This window comes from Globicephala melas, chromosome 7 (genome assembly GCF_963455315.2).
Source record: "Globicephala melas chromosome 7, mGloMel1.2, whole genome shotgun sequence".
Lineage (NCBI taxonomy): Eukaryota > Metazoa > Chordata > Mammalia > Artiodactyla > Delphinidae > Globicephala > Globicephala melas.
In genome coordinates this window covers 10,816,270-10,839,534 of record NC_083320.1, presented here as the reverse complement: position 1 = coordinate 10,839,534, position 23,265 = coordinate 10,816,270, and the positions used below count along the sequence as shown (strand labels likewise).

At 39.1% G+C, this 23,265-nt stretch overlaps 1 protein-coding gene across 3 annotated transcripts in view; it reads right to left on the bottom strand.

Annotated features, from left to right (window-relative positions):
- SPHKAP (SPHK1 interactor, AKAP domain containing) overlaps nt 1–23,265 on the bottom strand; it is a 123,507-nt gene that overhangs the window by 16,056 nt on the left and 84,186 nt on the right. For all 3 annotated transcript variants that reach the window (XM_060301757.1, XM_060301756.1, XM_030855375.2), the window contains exons 6-7: nt 19,588–19,843; nt 13,877–17,645 (exon numbers count right to left, since the gene is read on the bottom strand). In XM_060301757.1, the coding sequence (XP_060157740.1) occupies nt 13,877–17,645; nt 19,588–19,843 (4,025 nt within the window). The remainder of the gene's footprint in view (nt 1–13,876; nt 17,646–19,587; nt 19,844–23,265) is intronic.

Below are 23,265 nucleotides of genomic sequence, written 5' to 3'. Positions count from 1 at the left end.
TTTATATCAAGCATTTAACCTTTGATCTGACAAGCTTTTTTATTTGAAACCTTTCCTCGTTGGCTTCCCATGAATTTCTGCCTTTCTGGACACTCCATGCCTGGAACCTGGTTCTCTCTTTGTCCTTTAAACATAGTATAGCCAGCTCTGATTGATTCACTGCCCTCCTTTCCAGTCTGTCCCTATGCAGTCTCATCTATTCTGCCTGTGAAAATAGCTTCCAAATCTGAGCTCCAGGCAGGGCCCCTCTTCCTGATTCTGGGGCTCTTTTCCTCAGTTGGTCTTCGGAACATCTCCAATCTGTCTCACTAACATCTCAGAATCGACCTATATAAAACAAATTCTAATTGCCCTCCCATCCTCTTCCTGTATTTCTTATTTCATTGACTTTTCTGAGTGTCCGGGCTTAAAATCTTGCAGAAAACTTCTGATTTCTCCTTGACCTTTGCATTCAATCATTTGCTATGTTTTCAGTCCCATCTCTAAAGTTTCTCTCACATACTTATCTCTGTCTCTGTGCTCAGGTAGTTATGTTAATTGATGTCTTTCTAAATTTCTAGAATTTAGATTTGGAAGGAACCTCACAGATTTCCTGTAGATTAGGATGCCAAAGCCCAGTGAGGTGGAATGATTTACCTGAAGTTACAACAAGAGTTGGTACCAGACATCGGATCTCAAGTTTTGAGACTCCTGGGCACTGAACCTTGACTTCTTGCCTGGACTATATTGTGTCAGCATCCTAACAGTTCAGCCATGACTATTCTTCCTCTTTCAAAACCTTCTTCACACACATGCCAGGTTAATGTTAATTAACGTTCTCAAGGCATATCTTTGGCCTTTCTTGTCAAAAACCTTCAAGAGCTTCCTAAAGCTAAACTCTTTCCTTCACGGTCTTGCCTTGCCTATCCAGTTTTATCTGTCTGACTCTAGTTCATTACTGAGTAAAAGCAGACTCTCTGCTTCTCCTCAAATGTGCCATACATTTCCTGCCTCTTGACCTTTGCCCCGTTGCTTCCTCTGACCAAATGCTGGAGACCAGGGTGCTTTGAGCACTGTTCCTGCAGTCCAGTGCTGTAGCTTCCACTTCTACCACATGTCGTCTATTCAACTTGGACAAGTTAATAAAACTTTCCAAGAAAAATAAGAATACTAACCTCATAATGGTTTTTGGAAGAAATAAGCTAGAAAATAGAATCATTTAATGCATTTATCTTAGTGCTTGGTATGTAAGTATATATTATTCTTTATTAGTAAATTATATAATTCATTAAGAATCATATGTCTAATAACATTCTTTCCTGATCCTTGTTTCTTACCATTCCTTAGCCAAGATGCTCTCACCTCCCTGAAGTCGTCCTTAATCTCTCTCACTAGGGCCATCTCTCTCTTGAATGATCAAAGCAATTAGTCTGTCTTTCTTTCTTTTTGGTAGCACTTAATGCTCCCTAGTTTGCAGTCTAGTGTATATACCATACATTATTAAGAGCTTTTTTACTTTTTTATGTATTTGGAGTAGAGCTGTGAACACATTAAATATTTTTTAGATGAATATGTTATTGTTAAAATTGCCTAGCTTCATAAGTACAACCATATTCAAATTTAGATAGCCCTACCTGTTAAGTCTTATGTGGAAAGATATGAGAAAGATCTTTCTTACACGCTAACGGCATTCTGAATAACTACGGTATTGAGGTGTGGCAGTTTCTGTCACACTCTACTGCTAACACTTGGTGAAAGCAAGTTTTTAATAAGCTTGACTTTCCATTTGTTTGCCTGGCACAGTGACACACACACACAAGTGCTCTGGATTAGAGATCAGACCACTTCTTTTCTCACAGAGCAGCTTGTATTCATTCTCTGTGCCCCAATTCCCTACTGCATACTGCACCTGTAGTGAGGTTTGCACCACAGGAGAGGAACCTCAAAATTATCATGCCTGGACACATCTGCCTCTCTTTTTCTCCAGGGAGAGAGAGAGACATGATGGAGGAGAGAGCACTTTGCTCTAGATTAGAAACACATTCAAATCTTTTCTGTGGAGAGGAGGAGATGGCACTACCCTGGAATGTAATTAAACAGCTCCAGGGAAATGGATCACTGTATCTCTTTAGAAGCCTCTATCTTCAGGGTTAGTATTTGATCAACCTTCAGTCCAGGTGCCAGTGCTCTTTGCTCAGAAAGCCAAATGTACAGAAATGTGAACAGATTCATGGAGACTCTTCTCCACAGGCTCATCAAAAACTAATAGCATAAAGAGAAGGACATTAATGTTTGCAAACAAAAAGCAAGAGTGTATTTCTCAGTTGACAATGAAAAATATGGTAACTCGGTGAGTGGAGACTGGAATGCTTTTCTTGGCCCTTGTGCACTGGCTGTAGAGAGTAATGGCAGCTACCAGTCCACACTGAGAGCTGTCCTCAGATTGGGAATCGCCTTGCCAGGGTTATACCCTATCCCACTGAGCACCCCAATGACCAGCTGACACAGAGATATAAAAGTCCACCCTTGCCTCAATTTGCACTAAACATGACAGACCATCCCAGCTTCAGGGTTTCCTATAGGATGCGCTGTGCCCTCAGGTGCAAACATATTTGGGGGGGACCATCTCCCTCTGTCCACTCTTGTCTTTCCTTCCTTCTTACCCATGTATGTACACTTTTCTCTGGCGAGCACTCCTTAACAAATTATATATATTTGCCTGAACTCTCCTTCTCAAGGTCTGTTCCCAGGAAATACAACTTAAGACACTTGATCACTTTTATGCAAAACATTTGATCGGTTACAGAAAGATCTACATAATTTTCCTCAATCTTAGAATTAGTGCTGTTATCCTTTCTCCAAAAATGGTTGTACTTTTTACAGTATTTGCTAAAATTAGTTCTAGTATAGAGTGTAGAGTTTCAAATGTATAATGTTTTTGGTGTGATTAAATATCCCCTTGATATATGAATGAATTACATAGGTAATAGCACACCAAATATTGTCCCTAAGATTCCTTCTCAAAGTATCTGTACAGGTGCCGTTTTGAGGTGTGGCTGTTTCTAGTGTGATCTGTTGCTAACATTTGGTGAAAAGAGATCCTTAATAAGCTTGATTTTTCTTTCAAAAATGTTGAGATTTTTCTAAATTGAGCAGATAGAAAGGGGAAGAATGGATGTAGCCAAAGGAATATTCACTGAATTTAACTAAATTCAAATGAAAGATAAGTTAATTCACTGATGACAAATAGAAACAATATACATATTCCCCAAAGTGGAAATGAGGCAAATACTCAGCACAAAGGGGAGGGCTCCTAAACCATTTGTTTACTTGGTTAAAAAATAATTTCCTGGACTAATTCCTTACTGAATTAGGACCTTATGTTATTAAAAAATTCATTATAGGATATTCCTTACTAAATCAGAAGTTAAATCTCAATGATTGACATTAAACATCCAGCTTAAAAATGAATCTGTCAGCATATTTTATTTTATCTCAATTTCCCACTCTATTTACAGTAAATCTCATATCCCATGTCACATAACTAGGGATTCAGAATGAATAGTGATTATATCTAAAACACTAGTTTCCATTTTCTTTTGAGGGAAATTTATAGGTTTGTTCATTTTTCCCAGACTGAACCAGAAAGGAAACAGAAAATAAAAACAGACCACTCACAAGCACTGAATTTGAAACTGTGATTAAAAATCTTCCAACAAACAAAAGCCCAGGACCAGATGGCTTCACAGGCGAATTCTATCAAACATTTAGAGAAGAGCTAACACCTAACCTTCTCAAATTCTTCCAAAATGTAGCAGAGGAAGGAACACTCCCAAACTCATTCTATGAGGCCACCATCACCCTGAATCCAAAACCAGACAAAGATGTCACAAACTACAGGCCAATATCACTGATGAACATAGACGCAAAAATCCTCACCAAAATCCTAGCAAACAGAATCCAACAGCACATTAAAAGGATCATACACCATGATCAAGTGGGTTTTATCACAGGAATACAAGGATTCTTCAATATACGAAAATCAATCAATGTGATAAACCATATTAACAAATTGAAGGAGAAAAACCATATGATCATCTCAATAGATGCAGAAAAAGCTTTCGACAAAATTCAACACCGATTATGATAAAAAACCCTGCAGAAAGCAGGCATAGAGGGAACCTACCTCAACAAAATAAATGCCATATATGAAAAACCCACAGCCAACATTGTTCTCAATGGTGAAAAACTGAAAACATTTCCACTAAGATCAGGAACAAGACAAGGTTGTCCACTCTCACCACTATTATTCAACATAGTTTTGGAAGTTTTAGCCACAGCAATTAGAGAAGAAAAAGAAATAAAAGGAATCCAAATCAGAAAAGAAGAAGTAAAGCTGTCCCTATTTGCAGATGACATGATGCTATACATAGAGAATCCTAAAGATGCTACCAGAAAACTAGTAGAGCCAATCAATGAACTTGTTAAAGTAGCAGGATACAAACTTAATGCACAGAAATCTCTTGCATTCCTATACACTAATGATGAAAAATCTGAAAGACAAATTAAGGAAACACTCCCATTTACCATTGTAACAAAAAGAATAAAATACCTAGGAAAAAAACCTACCTAAGGAGCCAGAAGACCTGAATGCAGAAAACTACAGACACTGATGAAAGAAATTAAAGATGGTACAAACAGATGGAGAGATATACCATGTTCTTGGATTGGAAGAATCAACATTGTGAAAATGACTATACTACCCAAAGCAATCAACAGATTCAATACAATCCCTATCAAACTACCAATGGCATTTTTCACAGAACTAGAACAAAAATTTCACAATTTGTATGGAAACACAAAAGACCCCAAATAGCCAAAGCAATCTTGAGAAAGAAAAATGGAGCTGGAGGAATCAGACTCCCTGACTTCAACTATACTACAAAGCTGCGGTAATCAACACAGTAGAGTGCTGCCGCAAAAACAGAAGTATAGGTCAATGGAACAGGATAGAATGCCCAGAGATAAACCCACGCACATATGGTCACCTTATCTTTGATAAAGGAGGCAAGAATATACAATGGAGAAAAGATAACCTCTTCAATAAGTGGTGATGGGAAAACTGTAAAAGAATGAAATCAGAACACTCCCTAACACCATACACAAAGATAAACTCAAAATGGATTAAAGACTTAATGTAAGGCCAGACACTATCAAACTCTTAGAGGAAAACATAGGCAGAACACTCTATGACATAAATCACAGCAAGATCCTTTTGACCCACCTCCTAGAACAATGGAAATAAAAATAAAAATAAACAAATGGACCTGATGAAACTTAAAAGCTTTTGCACAGCAAAGGAAACCATAAACAAGACAAAAAGACAACCCTCAGAATGGGAGAAAATACTTGCAAATGAAGCAACTGACAAAGGAGTAATCAGAATTTACAAGCAGCTCATGCAGCTCAATATCAAAAATACAAACAACCTAATCCAAAAATGGGCAGAAGAACTAAATAGACATTTCTCCAAAGAAGATATAAGATTGCAAACATGCACATGAAGGAATGCTCAACATCACTAATCATCAGAGAAATGCAAATCAAAACTACAGTGAGGTGTCACCTCACACCAGTCAGAATGGCCGTCATCAAAAAATCAACAAACAATAAATGCTGGAGAGGGTGTGGAGAAAAGGGAACCCTCAAACACTGTTGGTGGGAATGTAAATCGATACAGCCACTATGGAGAACAGTTTGGAAGTTCCTTAAAAAACTACAAATAGAACTACCATATGACCCAGCAATCCCACTACTGGGCATATACCCTGAGAAAACTATAATTCAAAGAGAGTCACGTAGCACAATGTTCATTGCAGCACTATTTACAATAGCCAGGACGTGGAAGCATCTGTCCATCAACAGATGAATGGATAAAGAAGATGTGGCACATATATAGAGTGGAATATTACTCAGCCATAAAAATCAATGAAATTGAGTTATTTGTAGTGAGGTGGATGGACCTAGAGTCTGTCATACAGAGTGAAGTAAGTCAGAAATAGAAAAACAAATACCGTATGCTAACACATATATATGGAATCTAAAAAAAAAAAAGTTCTGAAGAATGTAGAGACAGGACAGGAATAAAGACACAGACATAGAAAATGGACTTAAGGACACGCGGAGGGGGGAGGGTAAGCTGGGACAAAGTGAGAGAGTGGCATAGGCTTATGTATACTACCAAATGTAAAATAGATAGCTAGTGGGAAGCAGCCACATAGCACAGGGAGATCAGCTCAGTGCTTTGTGACCACCTAGAAGGAGGGTGGGAGGGAGATGCAAGAGGGAAGGGATATGGGGATATATGTGTACATATAGCTGATTCACTTTGTTGTACAGCAGAAACTAACACACCCATTGTAAAGCAATGATACACCAATAAAGATGTTAAACAAATAAAAAAATAATAAAAAATAAAGAAAAATTTCTTTCCTAAGCACTTTAGCTGTATACATACGTTTTTATATGATATGTTTTCCTTTTCATTCAATTAAAAATTTAATTTCCCTTGTGACATTCTTTGACCAACTTATAATTTAGAAATATTTTCAAAATTTTTTGGGGTGTGGATTTCCCAGGCATCTTTTTGTTACTGATTTTTATTTTAATTCCATGTGGTCAGACAACATATTCTATATGAGTTTAATTCTTTTTAAATTTTTTAAAAATTCTTTTTAAATTTATTAAGACTTGTTTTATGGCCTAATGGTCCATCTTGGTGAATGTTTCAAGTGTACTTGAAAAAAATGTATATTTTGCCATTTGGTGGCATCCTTAATACATGTTAATTAGGTCAAGTTGATTGAGAATGTTACTCAAGTCTTGTAGTATATCCTTATTGACTTTCTGTCTACTATTCTATCAGTTACTGAGAGAAGAGTGTGAAATTTCCAACTGTAACTGTGGATTTGTCTATTTCTCCTTCCAGCTCGATCAGATTTTGTTTCATGTAGTTTGGAGTTCTATTATTTAGGTGATTACATATATACATTTTCCATGTGTTCGTGATGAATTGGCCCCTCTATCATTATAAAATATCCCTCTTTACTCCTGATAAAATTCCCCTGACAAAATTCCTTATCCTGAAGTTGATTCTATCTGATATTAATATAGCTACTCCATCATTCTTATGATATTTCTTTTTCCATTCATTTAGTTTTAACCTATCGCTTATTTTATATTGGAAACACATTTCTTATAGATGGTTTATGGTAGGGTTTTGCCTTTTTATTCAGTCTGACAATCTCTGCTTCTTATTGGAGTGTTTTGATCATTAAAAAATTAATGTAATTATCAATATGCCTGGGTTTAAATTATTATCTATTGGTCCCATTTATTCTTTGTTACTTTTCCCTCTTTTCCTGCATTTCTCTGGATTAACTAAGTAATTTCTACCATTCCATTTTATCTCCAGTATTGACTTATTGGCTTTTTGTTTTACTTTTTTAGTAGTTATCTCAGGGTTTACAGTATGCATCATCAATTTGTTACAGTCAATTTTCAGATTACATTATACAAATTCACTTAGACAGGAAGACTTTTACACCTCCATTTCCTCTTCCTATCATTTGTGCCATAATTGACGTGTATTTCAGTCCCACATGTCATAAAGCAATATTTTTTGTTTTAAATAATTATCTCTTAAAGAAATTTTAAAATTAACAAAATATTTTGTATTTACTATTTGTGGGATTCTTTGTTTCTTTGTGTACATCCAAGTTCCAATCAGCATTATTTTCCTTCAGCCTAAGAACTTCCGCTAACACTTCTTATTGTGCAAATCTCCTATTGGCATATTCTCTAAAATTCTGTTGTATAAAAATTACTAGTTAGCTTTATTTTTTAAAATAGGCTTTATTTTTTTTCAAGCAGTTTTAGGTTAACAGTAAAGTTAAGCGGAAAGAACAGAGAGTTTCCATGTCCCCTGCCCACACGTGTACATAATAGCCTCCCCCACTATCAACATCCTGTACCAGGTGCATTTGTCACAACTCATAAACCGAAATCAATGTACCATTTTCACCCGAAGTCCACCATTTACATTAGGGTTCACTTTGGTGTTGTACATTTTATGGATTTGGACAAATGTATAATGACACGTATCCACCATTATAGTATCATACAGAATAGATTCACTGCCTTAAAAATCCTCTGTGCTCTACCTATTCATCCTTTCCTCCCTCCTAAACCCCTTGCAGCCACTGATCTTTTCACTGGCTCCACAGTTTTGCCTTTTCCCAGAACGTCATATAGTTGGAATCATATAGTATGTAGCTTTTTCAGACTGGATTCTTTCACTTAATAATGTGTATTTAAGTTTCCCCTATGTCTTTTCATGGCTTAATAGCTTATTTATTTTTAGTGGTGGATAACATTCCACTGTCTGGATGTTCCAGAGCTTATTCATCTATTGAACTACTCAAGGAGGTCTTGGTTGTTCCCAAGTTTTGGCAATTATGAATAAACCTGCTATGAAATCTTGTGTGCAGGTGTTTTGTGTGGGCATATGTTTTCAACTCATTTGGGTAAATACCAAGAATCATGATTGCTGGATCATATAGTAAGAGTATGTTTATTTTTGTAAGAAACAGCCAGGCTGTAATCCACAGTAGCGGTACCATTTTTGCATTCCCACCAGCAATGACTGTGAGTCCCTGTTACTTCACATACTCACCAGCATTTTGTGCTGTCAGCGTTTTGGATTTTGGCCATTCTCATAGATGTGTAGTTGTATCTTATTTTTGTTTTAATTTGCAATTGCTTAATGACATATGATATTGAGCATCTTTTCATATGCTTATTTGCCATCTGTATATCTTCTTTGATGGGGATTCTGTTCAAGTCTTTTGCCACTGTAAATTTTGGATGACAGTCCTTTGTCAGAGATGGTCTTGGGGAACATTTTCTCCCAGTCCACAGCTTGTCTTCTGGTCTCCTTGACAGTGTCTTTCACCGACAAGAAGTTTCTAATTTTAATGAAGTCCAGTTTATCAATTATTTCTATAGGTCATATCTTTGGTGTTGTATCTAAAAAGTCATTGCCAAAAGCAGGGTAACCTAAATTTTCTCTTACGTTCCTTTCTAGGAGTTGTATAGTTTTGCCTTTTACATGTAGGTCTATGATCTATTTTGAGTTAATTTTTGCTAATGGTGTTAGAGTTGTGTCTAGATTCATTCTTTGCGTGTGGATGTCCAGTTGTTCCAGCACTGTTTGTTGAAAAAATTATCTATTTTCTGTTGTATTGCCTTTGATCTTTTACCAAAGATCAGTTGGCTATATTTGTGTGGGTCTATCTCTGAGCTCTGTATTCTGTTCCACTGACCTATTTATTTACCCTTTTACCAGTATCACAGTCTTGATTACTGTAAGCTTTGTAGTAAGTCTTGATGTCAGGTAGTGTCAGCCTGATTTTGTCTTTCTCCTTTAATATTCTGGTTATGCTGGATCTTCTGCCTCTCTGTATAAACTTTAGAATCATTTTATCAACATCCACAAAATAAGTTGCTGGGATTTTGAATGGGACTGCATTGAATCTATAGATCAGATTAGAAAGAATTGGCATCTTGACAATATTGAGTCTTCCTATTCATGAATAACCTTTATTTTTTACTAGGTAAAAAGCACTAGGTTGGGAGTTTTATTTTTCCTTCAGCACAGTAAAGATGTCATTGTTTGTCTTTTAGTTTATATTTTTTGCGGTAGAAAGCTGCAACTTTTATTTTTGTTCTCCAGTATGTAAGGTTTCTTCTTCCTTAGGCTGCTTTTAAGACTATTCCTTTATCACTGGTTTTTAATAGTTTGATTGTGATGTACACTGATGTGGTTTTCTTTTTGTCTGTTCTGCTTAGAGTTCACTGTACTTCCTGATTTATAAGTTTATCATTTTCATCAACTTTCATAATCACGTGTACTTTAAATTTTGAAGCATATTTATAATAGTTATTTAAAGTCTTTGTTGGTTAATTTCATCATCTCTGTAATTTCTAGGTATATTTATATTGAATAATTATTGTCTCAGTTATGGGTGACATTTTTCTGCTTCTTTGAATGTGTAAAATCTTTCAGCTTAATTGGACGTTAAGCTGAAAATTTATATTGTTGAGTGCTGAATTTTGTTGTCTTTCTTTAAAGACTATTGGACTCATTCTAGGTTAAATTAGCTTCAGTTCAGCCTGATTTTTCAATGTTTCTCTTCAAGTTTTGTTAGGGCAAGCTTAGATCAGTTTTTATTTTTCAGGGATAGTTTAGCCCTAATTCTACGGTATGATTTCTTTCAGGGTCTCTGCTAAATCCTGCATATGTTTAACATGGTTTCTCCACTGTGGCTGGTTGCAACTAAACTTTTCCTAGTCCTGTGTGAGCCTGTGGCATTGTTAGCTTACAGCTTTCTAGCTTCATGGGGTTTCACCTATACATGCATGGCTTAGGGTTCAGTAACAGACTCGAGGGGAGCCCTCTACAGACTTCTGGAGTTCTTTCTCTGATAGCGCCCTCCAATCTCTCAATCTTCAGCTGAGTGACCACTGAGTTCTGCTCAGATTTGTCCTCTTTGTACTTCTTTCTGAAAAGGGAATCCAGGGGCTTCCCTGGTGGCGCAGTGGTTGAGAGTCCGCCTGCCGATGCAGGGGACGCGGGTTCGTGCCGGGGTCCGGGAAGATCCCACATGCCGCGGAGCGGCTGGGCCCGTGAGCCATGGCCGCTGAGCCTGCGCGTCCGGAGCCTGTGCTCCGCAACGGGAGAGGCCACAACCGTGAGAGGCCCGCGTACCGCAAAAAAAAAAAAAAGAAGGGAATCCAGGCAGAAAGTTGGACTATTTTTAAAGCTCACCATGTTTGTTTTCCTTATCTCAGAATGCTGCTTGTTGTGAAATGTCTGACAACAGTTGTTTCATATATTTTGTCCACTTTTCTAGTTATTTACAGAGGGAGAACAAGTTCAGCTTCAATTACTCCATCATGGGTGGAAACAGTAGTCCTTTCACATTTATCTTTTGTTATAGTTTTCTCTGCAGATATGCCATTAAAGTTTTGATTCCAATAATCTAATGTTAAATAATTATGTTCATATCTAGCAATATTTAATTTCAATGATTATACTTATCTCTTGTAGTAATTAACTGACTTTTAACTCTACCTCATTCTATTTTTTTTTTTTTTTTTGGCGATACACGGGCCTCTCACTGTTGTGGCCTCTCCCGTTGTGGAGCACAGGCTCCGGACGCGCAGGCTCAGCAGCCATGGCTCACGGGCCCAGCCGCTCCGCGGCATGTGGGATCTTCCCGGACCGGGGCACGAACCCGTGTCCCCTGCATCGGGAGGCGGACTCTCAACCACTGCGCCACCAGGGAAGCCCAACTCTACCTCATTCTATTTTGATTGCAGTTTTTTCCCACTCCTGTTTTGTATACCTTAACTTTTCAAATATTTAAAATATGTTATATTCTGTATCTGAGCATCCCCACGTCTGCAATCTTTGCTAGCGATAATTCTACTTTGATATTTGTGAGTCTTTCTTATAGTGCCTTGATTCCTGTGTATCTTGAAATTTGAAGTTCTGAGCCTATATTTGATAGGCATTATCTATCGAAATCCTTTGAGACTTGGGATTAAATATCAAGAGATTTATTTTTGCCTCTGCCAAGGTCTCACAGTGTTGTTAACCTAAGATTGCTTTAAGGTAATTTACCAGTTTGTGGTTTCCTATATCACGCAGATGGTGCAAATTAGAACCCCAAACATGCATTAAGGCAAGCTGTGTTTATAAATGCTCAGGGGAATTTCTCTTCTACTCTGAGCTCTGCTCAGAAAGATATGTTTTCTTACCATGTCCTTTTTCTGGTGGGTGGACTAGTTTCTAGCTAGAACACCACAATGCTAGAGATACAAGTCCTTCAGTTCAATTCTTCATTTCGTTGGCACCCTTTGTCTCTTCCTTTAGGTCTCGTCTCAAATGCCAACATCCTGTCTTAAGTGGCCACTTCCCCCAAAAGGTAACTCTCTACCACATTCCTCTTTTTATTCTCCTCTCATCACACTCTACATCACACACTTTTTCCAAAGGGTTTTTCCATGCATCTTGTCTGTCTCTCGCACTGGTGTGCAGGAGCCATGGAAACAGACACTAAATCTCTATTTTCTTCTGTGCTTGCAGCCCCAAGGGCAGTGTGTATCACAGGTGAGCATGCAAATATTTGTTGGATGAATAATTATTTTTCTTGAAGCAAATATAAATGAATACACGACATAAAATATATTTCTAAAAAATTTATGTTAGGTCTGTGAGTGCAACATGTGAATGCTCAAAATTCTCAGTTTGGTGTTTATTACCTTGTGGTCTCAAATTACCAAAAAGTTAGGTAATTGCTTTTCAAAAATCTCAGAGAAGGTGGCTGAGTTAAGAACACATCGCTGCTCACCAGTAGGATAATATTTTCCCCCAAATCAAGAACTGGGTTATCCTAAATCACCCTTAAGCTCTTTATAATTGATATAATTTGGTACCTGGACAAATGTGCGAGCCTAAAATACAATAGGTATTTTTATTTGGGCCTGCCATGATGAATTCTGAATTCTGTTTCAAATAACAAGAAAGTAAAAAAGTAAGAATGTGATTTTTATTTCATCATGTTGAGATTTTATGAAGTTTTTAGTAAGAATTATGAAAATGTCCCTCAGAGAATAGCCTAAAAATATCTTCAGGACGTGACACCTTCCCACTTCCAAACAATCAAGAGTGCCTGTATCATTTCCCTCTCTCTTGTGTATAAGAGGGTAGGAAGTCTTTCACAGGGAATTGAGTTCCATGTTTAGCTATTTTGACATGTCAAATCCCCTGATAACAACTCTGAGCTTAGAAAATGTGATCTAAATATAACTAATTTCCCCTTTTGCAAATCCTGAGAATTCTGTAGTTTTAATAAAATTCTCACGCCGTTCATAACAGGTTTCTCTTGGGAAAAAGATCTCCTGTAATAAAGGCAACCATATACCTTAACCCCAAACAACAACAACCATAAAGTAAACATTTATTGAGTGTTTATAATGGCCTAGGCACTGAGGTAAGGGCTTGTGTACATTTCTTTATTTAAACCTTAAGAATCTTCTTATGATGTAATTATTACTATTATTCCCCCCAACAGGTGAGTAAACTGAGGCAGAGATCAGCAAAATGGCTTAGAGTGATGGTTTCAAGGTTATTTAGTGGAGATCATGTTTCATAACAATTCTTTATATTGCTCCACAAAGAAAAATATATTCAATACTTAGTCCTTATCTTTTGGAAAAGGATTCAGCTCTCAAATTTCTAAGGCTGATGATGTTGTTTTGCACTTATGCTACCATGGTATACCATGCATCTAAAGGGCCAGCACTCTGGGACATGGTGTCCTTGCAAAGACCTTTAGAATAAGACAAAAAAGAAAAACTTGAGAGACCCTGGAGAAAAATGATACCAAAATATTTAATGTCAGATTCCAATATTAAAATTTATTTACAATTTAACTGTTTTTAAATGGACAAGTTGATGTAATTTTCTTATTTTGCTTGAAAACTGCCATGAATTAATTTCAGAAAGTAGCATTCTATGGGAGATTAACTGTAATGGGGAGAATGATACCTCATTTCTTCTGTTATATACATAAATCAAATTTGTTTTAGAGATTATTTAAAAAACCTTACATCTTTCTATTATAAGTGCATAGTAACCCAGGGAGGTCAATTACTATCTCAGAAATTCAGTTCTTGTGTCAGTAAGCCCCTAAGATTTAGAATAAATACTAATTAAGATGCAAACTCCAGTCCCATGCACCCTACCTCGTCTAAGAGGTCATTGACTCACCTAGGGTTTTGGCAGGAATTCACAGTAGTGTCTCCACCCCTCGCCACATGTGGGGCCTTTTCTTCTTTCAAACACTCTTCTGCTTCCTCTAGGGGGCTGCGTTTGGAAAGGACGTGTTCAGGTTCTCCAACACATTCTTCTCTCTGATCTATTTCAATCTGAATTAAAGGCACTTCCCTTGAGCAAAGTGATCGCCTGGTGTGGCTTAGAAGGACAGCATCCTGGCACGAGGAAGTTTCCTTTCTAGAATCTAAACTGTTGTGATTTGCAAGAGGCGCAGCTTTGCTTGGAGACGACAGTGGGGGATGTTTGCTTTCAGTAATGGAGTTTTTCCTCGGGCAATCAACAGGTTCCTGAACAAGCAGAGCTGGCCCACTTTGCACTCTGCTCGAAGCCAATCTGCTTGCACACTTCTCCACCTGCAAGGAAGAGTCACCGGAAGCAGGCTCAGCATCAGCTGCCTGGGCGTCGTCCACTATAATTTTGTTCTTCCGCATGAGGGCTTCGATTGAGTTTGCCCACGTCTCGTGAATTAACATGTCTGTGATCTGGTCGGCCCCACCTCTCCGATACAAGCAAGAGTCAGATTTGCAGAGACCCGATGAGGAAGAGCTATTCCCCTGCTGTACGCTGAGGAAATCTTGCTGGCTGTTTTGAGCAAAGCCATCTAAGGAGTTGGCTTTGATGGGCACGTTCACCGTCAGCCTGGCGCCCAGGGATCTGCTGTTGGGCATGGATGACTGTCTGTAACACACCAGGGATCGCAGAGAAGGCGACAGCAAGCCAGTCGTCCAGTCCTGGCTGCTTCGTCCGGAGGAGGCACCGTCTTTGTTCTCTCGTTCAATGTCCCTCAACATGTACCTATAGAACTCCTCGGTGATGCTCTCGGTGCTGGACTGCTTTGAGGGACAGCTTGGCCTCACACTGAGGTGGTCATTTTTCCGGCAGGCCTGTTGCATAGCTGAGTTCAGAATACTGCTGGCATTCTTGCCTGCGTAGTAATCCAGCAGTAACTCAAACCCTCTTCCTTCATTTTCCATCTGGTTCACCATGAACCTGGAAAACTCATCGGTGATGCTCTCACAGCTCGACTGCTTGGAGACGGAGCTGGCCCTGCTAACTGGCTGGCTTAGGGTACTCATTAAACCCAGGCTATTCACATACGCCCCGGCGTTAGAGTCCTCCTCTGGAATGCTCTCACAGCTGGAGGCCTTCAGCCGGTTCCACCTGTCTCCACTGAGTAACCGACTCCGAGGATAGCTCTGGGCTTGCCAGACACCGTCCACCATACAGAACTCTGTGAGGTTCACGATCTTGGCTGCCACTTCGTCTGCAAAAGTGTTTACAGAATCTGGGATGTCCTCAAGGTTCATCGACTCGTCCACAACCCTGTTCATCAGCTTCTCTTTAAGTTCCGGGTACTCATCTGTTTTCCTCTTGATCTCGCTGAGTCGTGGTGGCTTGTGTTTCCTCACAGTGGCCCCACCGGCCTGGCTCTCTTTCTTCCTCTTCAAGGATCGGCAGGATACGTTGGGGGTAACCAGAAACTCATTCCCTCTTTTCCATGCACAGAACCAGGGTTGTTTTCCATTGGAGTTGTCAAGGCAAATCGCTGCTATTTCAGTTGCCATGGAAACAATGGTCTCTGCTAATTCTTCTGCAAAGTCTGCAATGCAGTATATGTCTGGGTGTTTTGCCGGTAGCAGGGATTGAGCAGGAAGCAGCAAATCGTTCCCTAACAAAGACAGGTTACCTTGAACTTCATTGTTTAGAGGTGAGGCACAACTGTACTTTTCTGGAGCATTTGGATTGATGCTGTCCTCAACGTCCTGGGAACTGATGTACTTGCTGACGCTCGGTGTCATTTCTCCCTCTGAAGGGGCTCTGCATTCATTCTCATTGTGACTGGATTGTTGATGAGGGATTTTTGTATCCTCTTCCACCACTCCCTTCAGATATATCTCCTTGGGGGATGTTTTAACAGACTCTCTGGGAATACAGGACAATTCAGGTTGCAGTGTGGGGTTCTGGAAGAGGCCTGGCTTCTCTGGGCTCTTGCTTTCTTGCTTTGGACTCTCATCATCTACAAGATCATTGATAACAAGACTGGTGCTCTGCAGGTTGCTAAGTGGATGGCTGCTGGCGTAGTCAGTGGCCTTTGTCCATGCTTGACAAGTGGCCTGATCAGTTGGCTGAGAGTCTAGTTCGGTTTCCCTCCCTCTGACGGTCTCCTTAGAAAGGATGGTGGGACATTCACCAAGCTGTACAAGGCGGCTCATCTTCTTGAAAGTGACGCATATCACATTGAAGAGCAGCTGATTTGTACTTTCCATTAAGGCGTCCAGGGTTTCAGATGAGTGCCTGCCATTGCTGGGGTCGATTATTTTATTCTTCTGGTGAACTTCATCAATGGAATGCTTCAGGATAACATTAGACAGGGTCTGTGCCAGTTCATTCCCAAGGACATTTTCTGAGCACAAGGTCTGAGGCTTTGAAACAGTTTCTGTGATTCTCCTATGCATTGATCGCATGAGGTCTCCAATGCTGCTGTAGGCATCAGGTCTTGTTAAGACCAGAGTGGCCTCCTTGAGCAATGCCTCTGCAATGGCTTCATTCCCCAGCTCCATGCTCTTCCCGGTCACTGAACCACAAAGTGGGGGGACTGCTGCAGACACCTCAGCTGCAGACAAGAAGCCACTTGAAGCCATAGGGCACTTCGCCTCTCCTGCTTCACCCAGGCCACAGACAGCAACAGCACTTACCACCTGAGTCATGCCACACAGAGCAGATGGGAAGGAATATTTGCTGATGGAGTGTTCCTTGAATACTTGAGATGACTGAGTTTGCACCGGTTCATTTCCTCCCAGTGGGTGGTTTGAAACCAGGGATTCTTGCTCCATTTTGAATCTTTCTGTGGCCTGTGGACTGGAGATGGTTCCAATCACAGTGGCCGCACAAGCTAATGCTACTTCTAGAGCACTCTGGGGGTGTTTGCTGGAGCTCTCTCCAGAGAGGATGCCTGAAGTTTCAAGTGAGACTTGTGTCTTGGGCCCTGAGGAGATACCTGGCTCAGGGCCAGCAACGCTGCCTTCTGAACTCTGAACAATGACAATTTTGGGGAGTTCATTCCATGACCGAGGGACCACGATATCTTCTGTGGAGCAACCACTGGGGAGCAGTGCACTTCCTAGAGAAACACTGACTGCAGAGTCCTGGGGCAGCGTAGGCTGAGACTGAGATAATCGAATAAAAGCATCTTGCAGCACAGATTCTGCTAAATTCGTAGCATACTCGCCGGTTGTGCCTTCTCCATCTTTTATGGGAAGAATAGAGTTTGTCCCGTCTTCATGGTCTCCTGGGTCTAAACTGCTGTCATGCTCAGAGAAAGTACCACATGCAGAAGGTCCATCTCTCTTAACCATCCTCGAGAAATAAGCATTGCCTGGAATACATAGTGCCTGTGATTCTCCCTCTTGACCTTTAAAATTTTCTGAATAGTAATAATTTGTGGATGGCTTATCATTCCCCACAACTTCACCTTTCCACTCTGATGGCTTGGCTGAGGGATCTAGACTCTGCAAACTTGTATCTTCTGCCACGTTTCCCAGAGATCCTTCTGTTTTAATCAATGGTGTATGATATTTGCTAACATATTGATCTTCCAAAGCATAAAGTAACTTTTCCTTTTTGTAATTCCATTCCTCCTGAGTGGCTTCCTTTGGCTTTTTATTTTCCAAAGCATTGTCTGAGACATTTATATTTTCATAACCTAGTGAAGAGAAAATGAGGGCCACTATTACTTTTTATTTATTTTCTTTTTTAAGACTTCATTTTTTTAAGAGCAGTTTTAGGTTAAAATTGAGACAATATACAGAGATTTCTCATATATCCCCTGCCTCCACACGTGTGTAGATTTCTCTATTATGAGCTCCTCCTGCAAGAGTGGTACATTTGTTACAATTGAAAAACCCATAATAACACATCAGAATCACCCAGAGTCCACAGTTACCTTAGGGTTCATTCTTGGTGCTGTACGTTCTGTGGGTTTAGACATGTATAATGGCATATATCCATCATTACGGTGTTGTACTGGTTTCACTGGCCAAAAAATCCTCTGTGCTCCACCGATTCATCCCTTCGACTACCATCTGCACCCTTGCCAAACTGCTGGCAACCACTGATCTTTTTTACTGTATCCATAGTTTTGCTTTATCTAGAATACAGGCTTTTCAGATTGGCTTATTTCATTTACTAATATGCATTTAATTTTCCTTCCTATCTTTTCATGAATAGCTTGTTTCTTTTAAGTGCTGTATAATATACCTGCTATTACATTTTAGATAGCAGGTTTCCATGAGTCTAAAATAACATTTAATTCCTAAAGATGCTTTACAGAATCAGGTATCTTTATTTTTTTTTAAATAGCATTTTGAATGTTTCTTTAAGAAAAATGAATCCGAAAAGTCTTTTGAGTTTCATTGTGGACTGCCACTCAACAAAGTGGCTTTCAATGCGGGGTACAAATGCAAGTGCTAGCTAGAGTGTGGGAGGGCATTTGGGAGCTGAGGGCTGGTCACCATGTTTCAGGGAGAAAGTAACACAGACAATTGTGTCTTGAAGCTTCCCAGTGGGTACAGGAGGAGAAGGGAGGACGTTCAGGTCACCTAAATCATGGCCTTGTTGAAAGAGTTATTCTAAAGTTGGCACAGGATTTGCCCCAAGGACAGTGGCAACAGCATATGGGGTATCCCTTCCTCTGTGGGAAGAGGAACCCATTGTTCACTGAGCTACAGACATAGACGTAGAGAATGGACCTGTGGACATGGAGGGGAAGAGGAGGGTAGGACGAATTGAGAGATTAGGATTGACATATTACACTACCATGTGTAAAATAGATAGCTAGTGGGAACATGCTATAAAGCACAGGGAGCTCAGCTTGGTGATCTGTGACCACCTAAATGAGTGGGATGGGGTGGGTGGGAGGGAGGTCCAAAAAGGAGGGTACACGTGTATACATATAGCTGATTCATTTCATTGTACAGCAGAAACTAATACAACATTGTAAAGCAATTATACTCTAATTAAAAAAAAAGAATGAATAAATGAAAGCTAAGCACTTTCCTGGGTTATTTCCTTCTGTACTGACAACAATAAGAGTTAAATATAATAAATATGTATGGTTAAATGATATATATATATAACAAACATATGGTTAAATATAATAGTGCTAAGAGCACTGCTATACTCCCAAATTGTGGACAAGGAAACAGGGACTCAAAAAGACTGGATAACTGGCCCCAGGTTTCACAGCCTCAAAGAGGCAGTGCTAGGATTCAGGTCAATCTAACTCAGTTTCAACTAATACATGGTTTTAATGGAAAATTTAGGGACGTTAACTTTCCTCCAAGTGATAGTCTCCATCTCTTGGCAGGCAGGAGGATTTTGTTTGAAAACACATAGATTTCCTTCAGCATCCCTAAGGCATCTTTAGGGAGAATGGGGCCATCTAACCATTAAATCTGTTAAAGTGCCTCTGTCAGCATCCCCACTAGTGTTTTCTTACTCTCTCTCCCTCTTTAAACTCCTTAAGTGAAGGTTGTGATGTGTCAGCCAAACTGATGTGGCCTGAAACTTTTCTGAAATTTAACCCAGACATTTTTATACGGTAACTAATTTCAGGATGCACATTCGTTTTATTGGAAAGTTCTCACCGTTCCTATATTCTTCCACGTCGCTTTCCTCCTCCAAGTGCTCGGATGCGGTAAGAAAGTCTTCTTCAATTGAAGACAAGGAACAGTTTGTGTCATCCTCCACTTTTAAGATGTTTGTTTCCAGGTGGAGCTGCCGCTCCTGCACCAGTTCCAGACCAATCAAAAATTTGTTGATTTCAAAGATGATGCAGTTGGTACTGTTTGGTCTGTTCCCTCTTGCACACTGGACCAAACAGATATCTGACAACCAAGGACACTGAAAGCAGAGAGAGAAAAAGGCATTTGTTAAAAGAGAAAATATAAAACCATCCCCTCTGACCTTTCTTCTTCTATCAGTCTCTCCTGTTAGAAGGAATGGGGACCTTTAAAATATTTGGAATATTTTCTGGGCTTTTATTGATGAACTGCTTGAAAAAAATTCAAGTGGTGCTTGGGGAACACAGGGTACCCAGGAGAAAGTTTGACTTAGTGGAAAATAGACTAATTATATCACATATTTTTGTTCTCTCCTGTCAAAGCAAGAATTGCCCTGGGCAACATTTACCAGGCACTGAAGACCTTACTCAAAGTTATTAAAATAGGAGAGAGAGGCCAGAACAGAGTTGGACCACAACTCCACTGAAACAAAAGGCAATTGGGTTCTTAAGAGCTGGCATAGGAGGATTGACATCCATCTGCGTTTGGTAAGGAAAAGTAAACTTTCTTGTATCTTCATGCTGAAAGTAGTCTTGCAAATTGGAGCAAAGTGCCCACAGAAGTCAGGCTCCCACCCTTCCACAGAGACAGGGACACTAGCTTTGCTGATGGTTACATTTCAAAGAGATGGGTCCTAGGTCCCTGAGAAAGACATCCTTGGGTTGTAAAACTGGCAAAAGGCTTTTAAAACAATTTACATCTCAATGGGGCAGAGAAGTAATTTATAATGATGTTTTCTAAAGTAAATGTTTTGAGAAAAGGGAGGTTTAGGGCCTGGAGTCAGAAGGAAGGCTGTCTAAAGTTTAACCAAGCTGAGGGGAAAGTTCAGGCTGTCTTGGGCACCCCTCTTGATTAAATTGAATCCCAGGTTCTCAGATCAATATCTTTTTCTGCCTTGGTGATATTCAATACAACTTTTGCCAGTATTTCAGATGGACAGCAAGTATTTTCTCAATTACAGTTAAACTTTATAATTTGTATTGTTCATTTGAAGAAGTAGCCCAAATGAGATTTAAAGAAATCCCCTGGAAGTGAACGAATTCTGTCTAAAGGATGGGCATATGGGGACAGCAGTGAAGGAGGTCAAATCGTTGGCTGGTGTCCCACCGAGACCTGTTAATTCTGTTCAGTTCCAGGGTTACAGACCCTCTCCCTATTCTCTGCGACACATTTTCACTTTTCATAGTGTTATTCATTAGAATAGCAGTAAAAAAAAGTTTCGATTGCCCACGCACAGATTACTAGTAAATCACAGACATGTCTTGTGCATTACAAAAATGAAAACGTTCCTGTAAGAGGAACAATATGCTTATTTATAGTAATTTTTAAGAGAAAATTATCTGAATGGAAACAACAGTTAGTGGACAAAGGGAAGCGAAATAAACTTATCTCAAATGGAATTCAAAATGTTTGGAAATATTTTATGTCAACGGGATTATTTAAAACATGCTGACTGTGGTTGGAGTTACTTAAGTCTCATCCTAGTTAACTTGACATTTTAGAATCCTTGAGTCTGAATGTATGTGTGTGTGTGAGCTGTGAGGATGTGTATATGCAGAGGAACACATACACGTAGACATTTATACTGTATTTCTGGAGTTTATCTTTTTCTGACATAAATATCATTTATCAATCTCTTTGATTGCATATTATAATTAGAGTAATTCTAGGACAGATGATTATAAAATGAAAAATTCAGTAATTCTCTAAGGGTCCAGGGATCCCTAGGGGGCTCAGAAATAGAACTTATCTCTGTGCTTATGTGATTAGGTCTGTTCTCAAGGAAGGTGGTCCATAATCTTGCCTTTCAAAGTGTGGGTAGTGTACTAGCAGCCTCAGCAACACATGGGAGCTTGTTACAAATGTATAATCTCAGACTCCACCCCAGACCTACTAAATCAGAATCTGCATTTTCAAGGAATCTTTTGGTGATTCCAACATGCATTAACATTTGAGAAGTATTGGTCTATATCTTTTATGAAATTCACGAAGGATCTGTGCTCCCCTAAATGGTGAGGACCCACTGCTATAGAGTAATGAGAGCTGGCTTGATTAATTTTCTTTCCACTGAATTCAGACATAATATACTAAAGTGAAATTTGATAGATACTTTCTGAGTGCCTATTATATGCAAGGTATGCTGGGAGGTACAAACATGAATCAAATAATTACTCTAGGGGTTGGAGCATAACATACTCCCAGTAGATCAGACATGAATAAAAATAAAGTTGAACCGTAAGAAGTTGTCAGATTTGCAGGTCAAGATTATTGCATATTGTCATTTCCTATCATTTAGCCTAAATATAAATAACAAAGTGAAATGGGGTAGGAATCAAAAGAAATGTTAAGAAAGCAATATGAGCAGTTAAATAATACTTCAAGATAGGCTTAGGGAAAGGAGGTTGTTATTAAACATTCAATGTTACACCGCTGTGGTACCCTTAGGAAGAAAATGTATTTTCTTTACAATCTTCTTGAAAGTAAATAACCATCCTGAGAGTCTTAGGTAAATGATGGCAAACAATGGAGCCTGTAAAATAATGGCGGATATTATTATATAATTTTTATGATAGTCTACTAGGTGTCTGCATACCTTATGACCTTTAATGTGAACAATTTTCTATGAGGTGTCTGTTGCTACTGCTCTGTTACAGATGAGAAATCAGAAGCACAGAAAGGCTGACCGATCCTTTCAAAGTCACAGAAATATAACGTGAAAGAGCCAGCAATGCAATCCAGGTCTGCTGGACTCCAATTCCTGTGTTCTTTCCAACTCTCCTCACGGAGAGTTTAATTAGAAATCGTTACTGACAGGCCTGGTGCCGAAACCACTCTTAAAACTAAGCTTTGAAAATTGCTTTTGGTTATCATGGTTTTGCCTAGTACAAAGAGAGGATACTTAGAGCTGTTTATTCTCTTTTCCAACAATTCATTTTTCTCACTAAGGAAATGTGTCATTAGATTGACGAGGAAGAATTTTGTTCTAGGCTTGATGAGCAAATTGTAACAGGCTGTGTGTAGATTTTCATTGAGTATCTGGAGTACGGCAAGAAATAGTGGATGGACCTCTGAATTTTTTGATATTTTGAAGGATTAAAGAATAAAAGAAGATTTAAAAACGTTCCAGCAAAACTAAAACACAAGGAAGAGAAATTTGTTAGAGGAAAACACATGCTCATTATTTTAAACTGGAGCTATCACTATCAACATACCTTATTTGAGAAAATTTGCGGTCTTTTATACAGTATGTCTTTAGAAATCTTTCATGTGTTTTTCTGTAAATTGGTTAACCAATTTAAAATTTTAAAGTTTTCTTCAGTGTTATAATGATATATCTAATAATGAACATTAGTAGATTGAATGATAATAATAGTATTTTAAATTCTACTTTATTTTCAGTAATCTTCTTTTATTCTGGGAACTTCATTTCTGGGCCTAGGAAACTCCATTTCCATCTTTGGGGCTGCTATCCTTTTTTTTTTT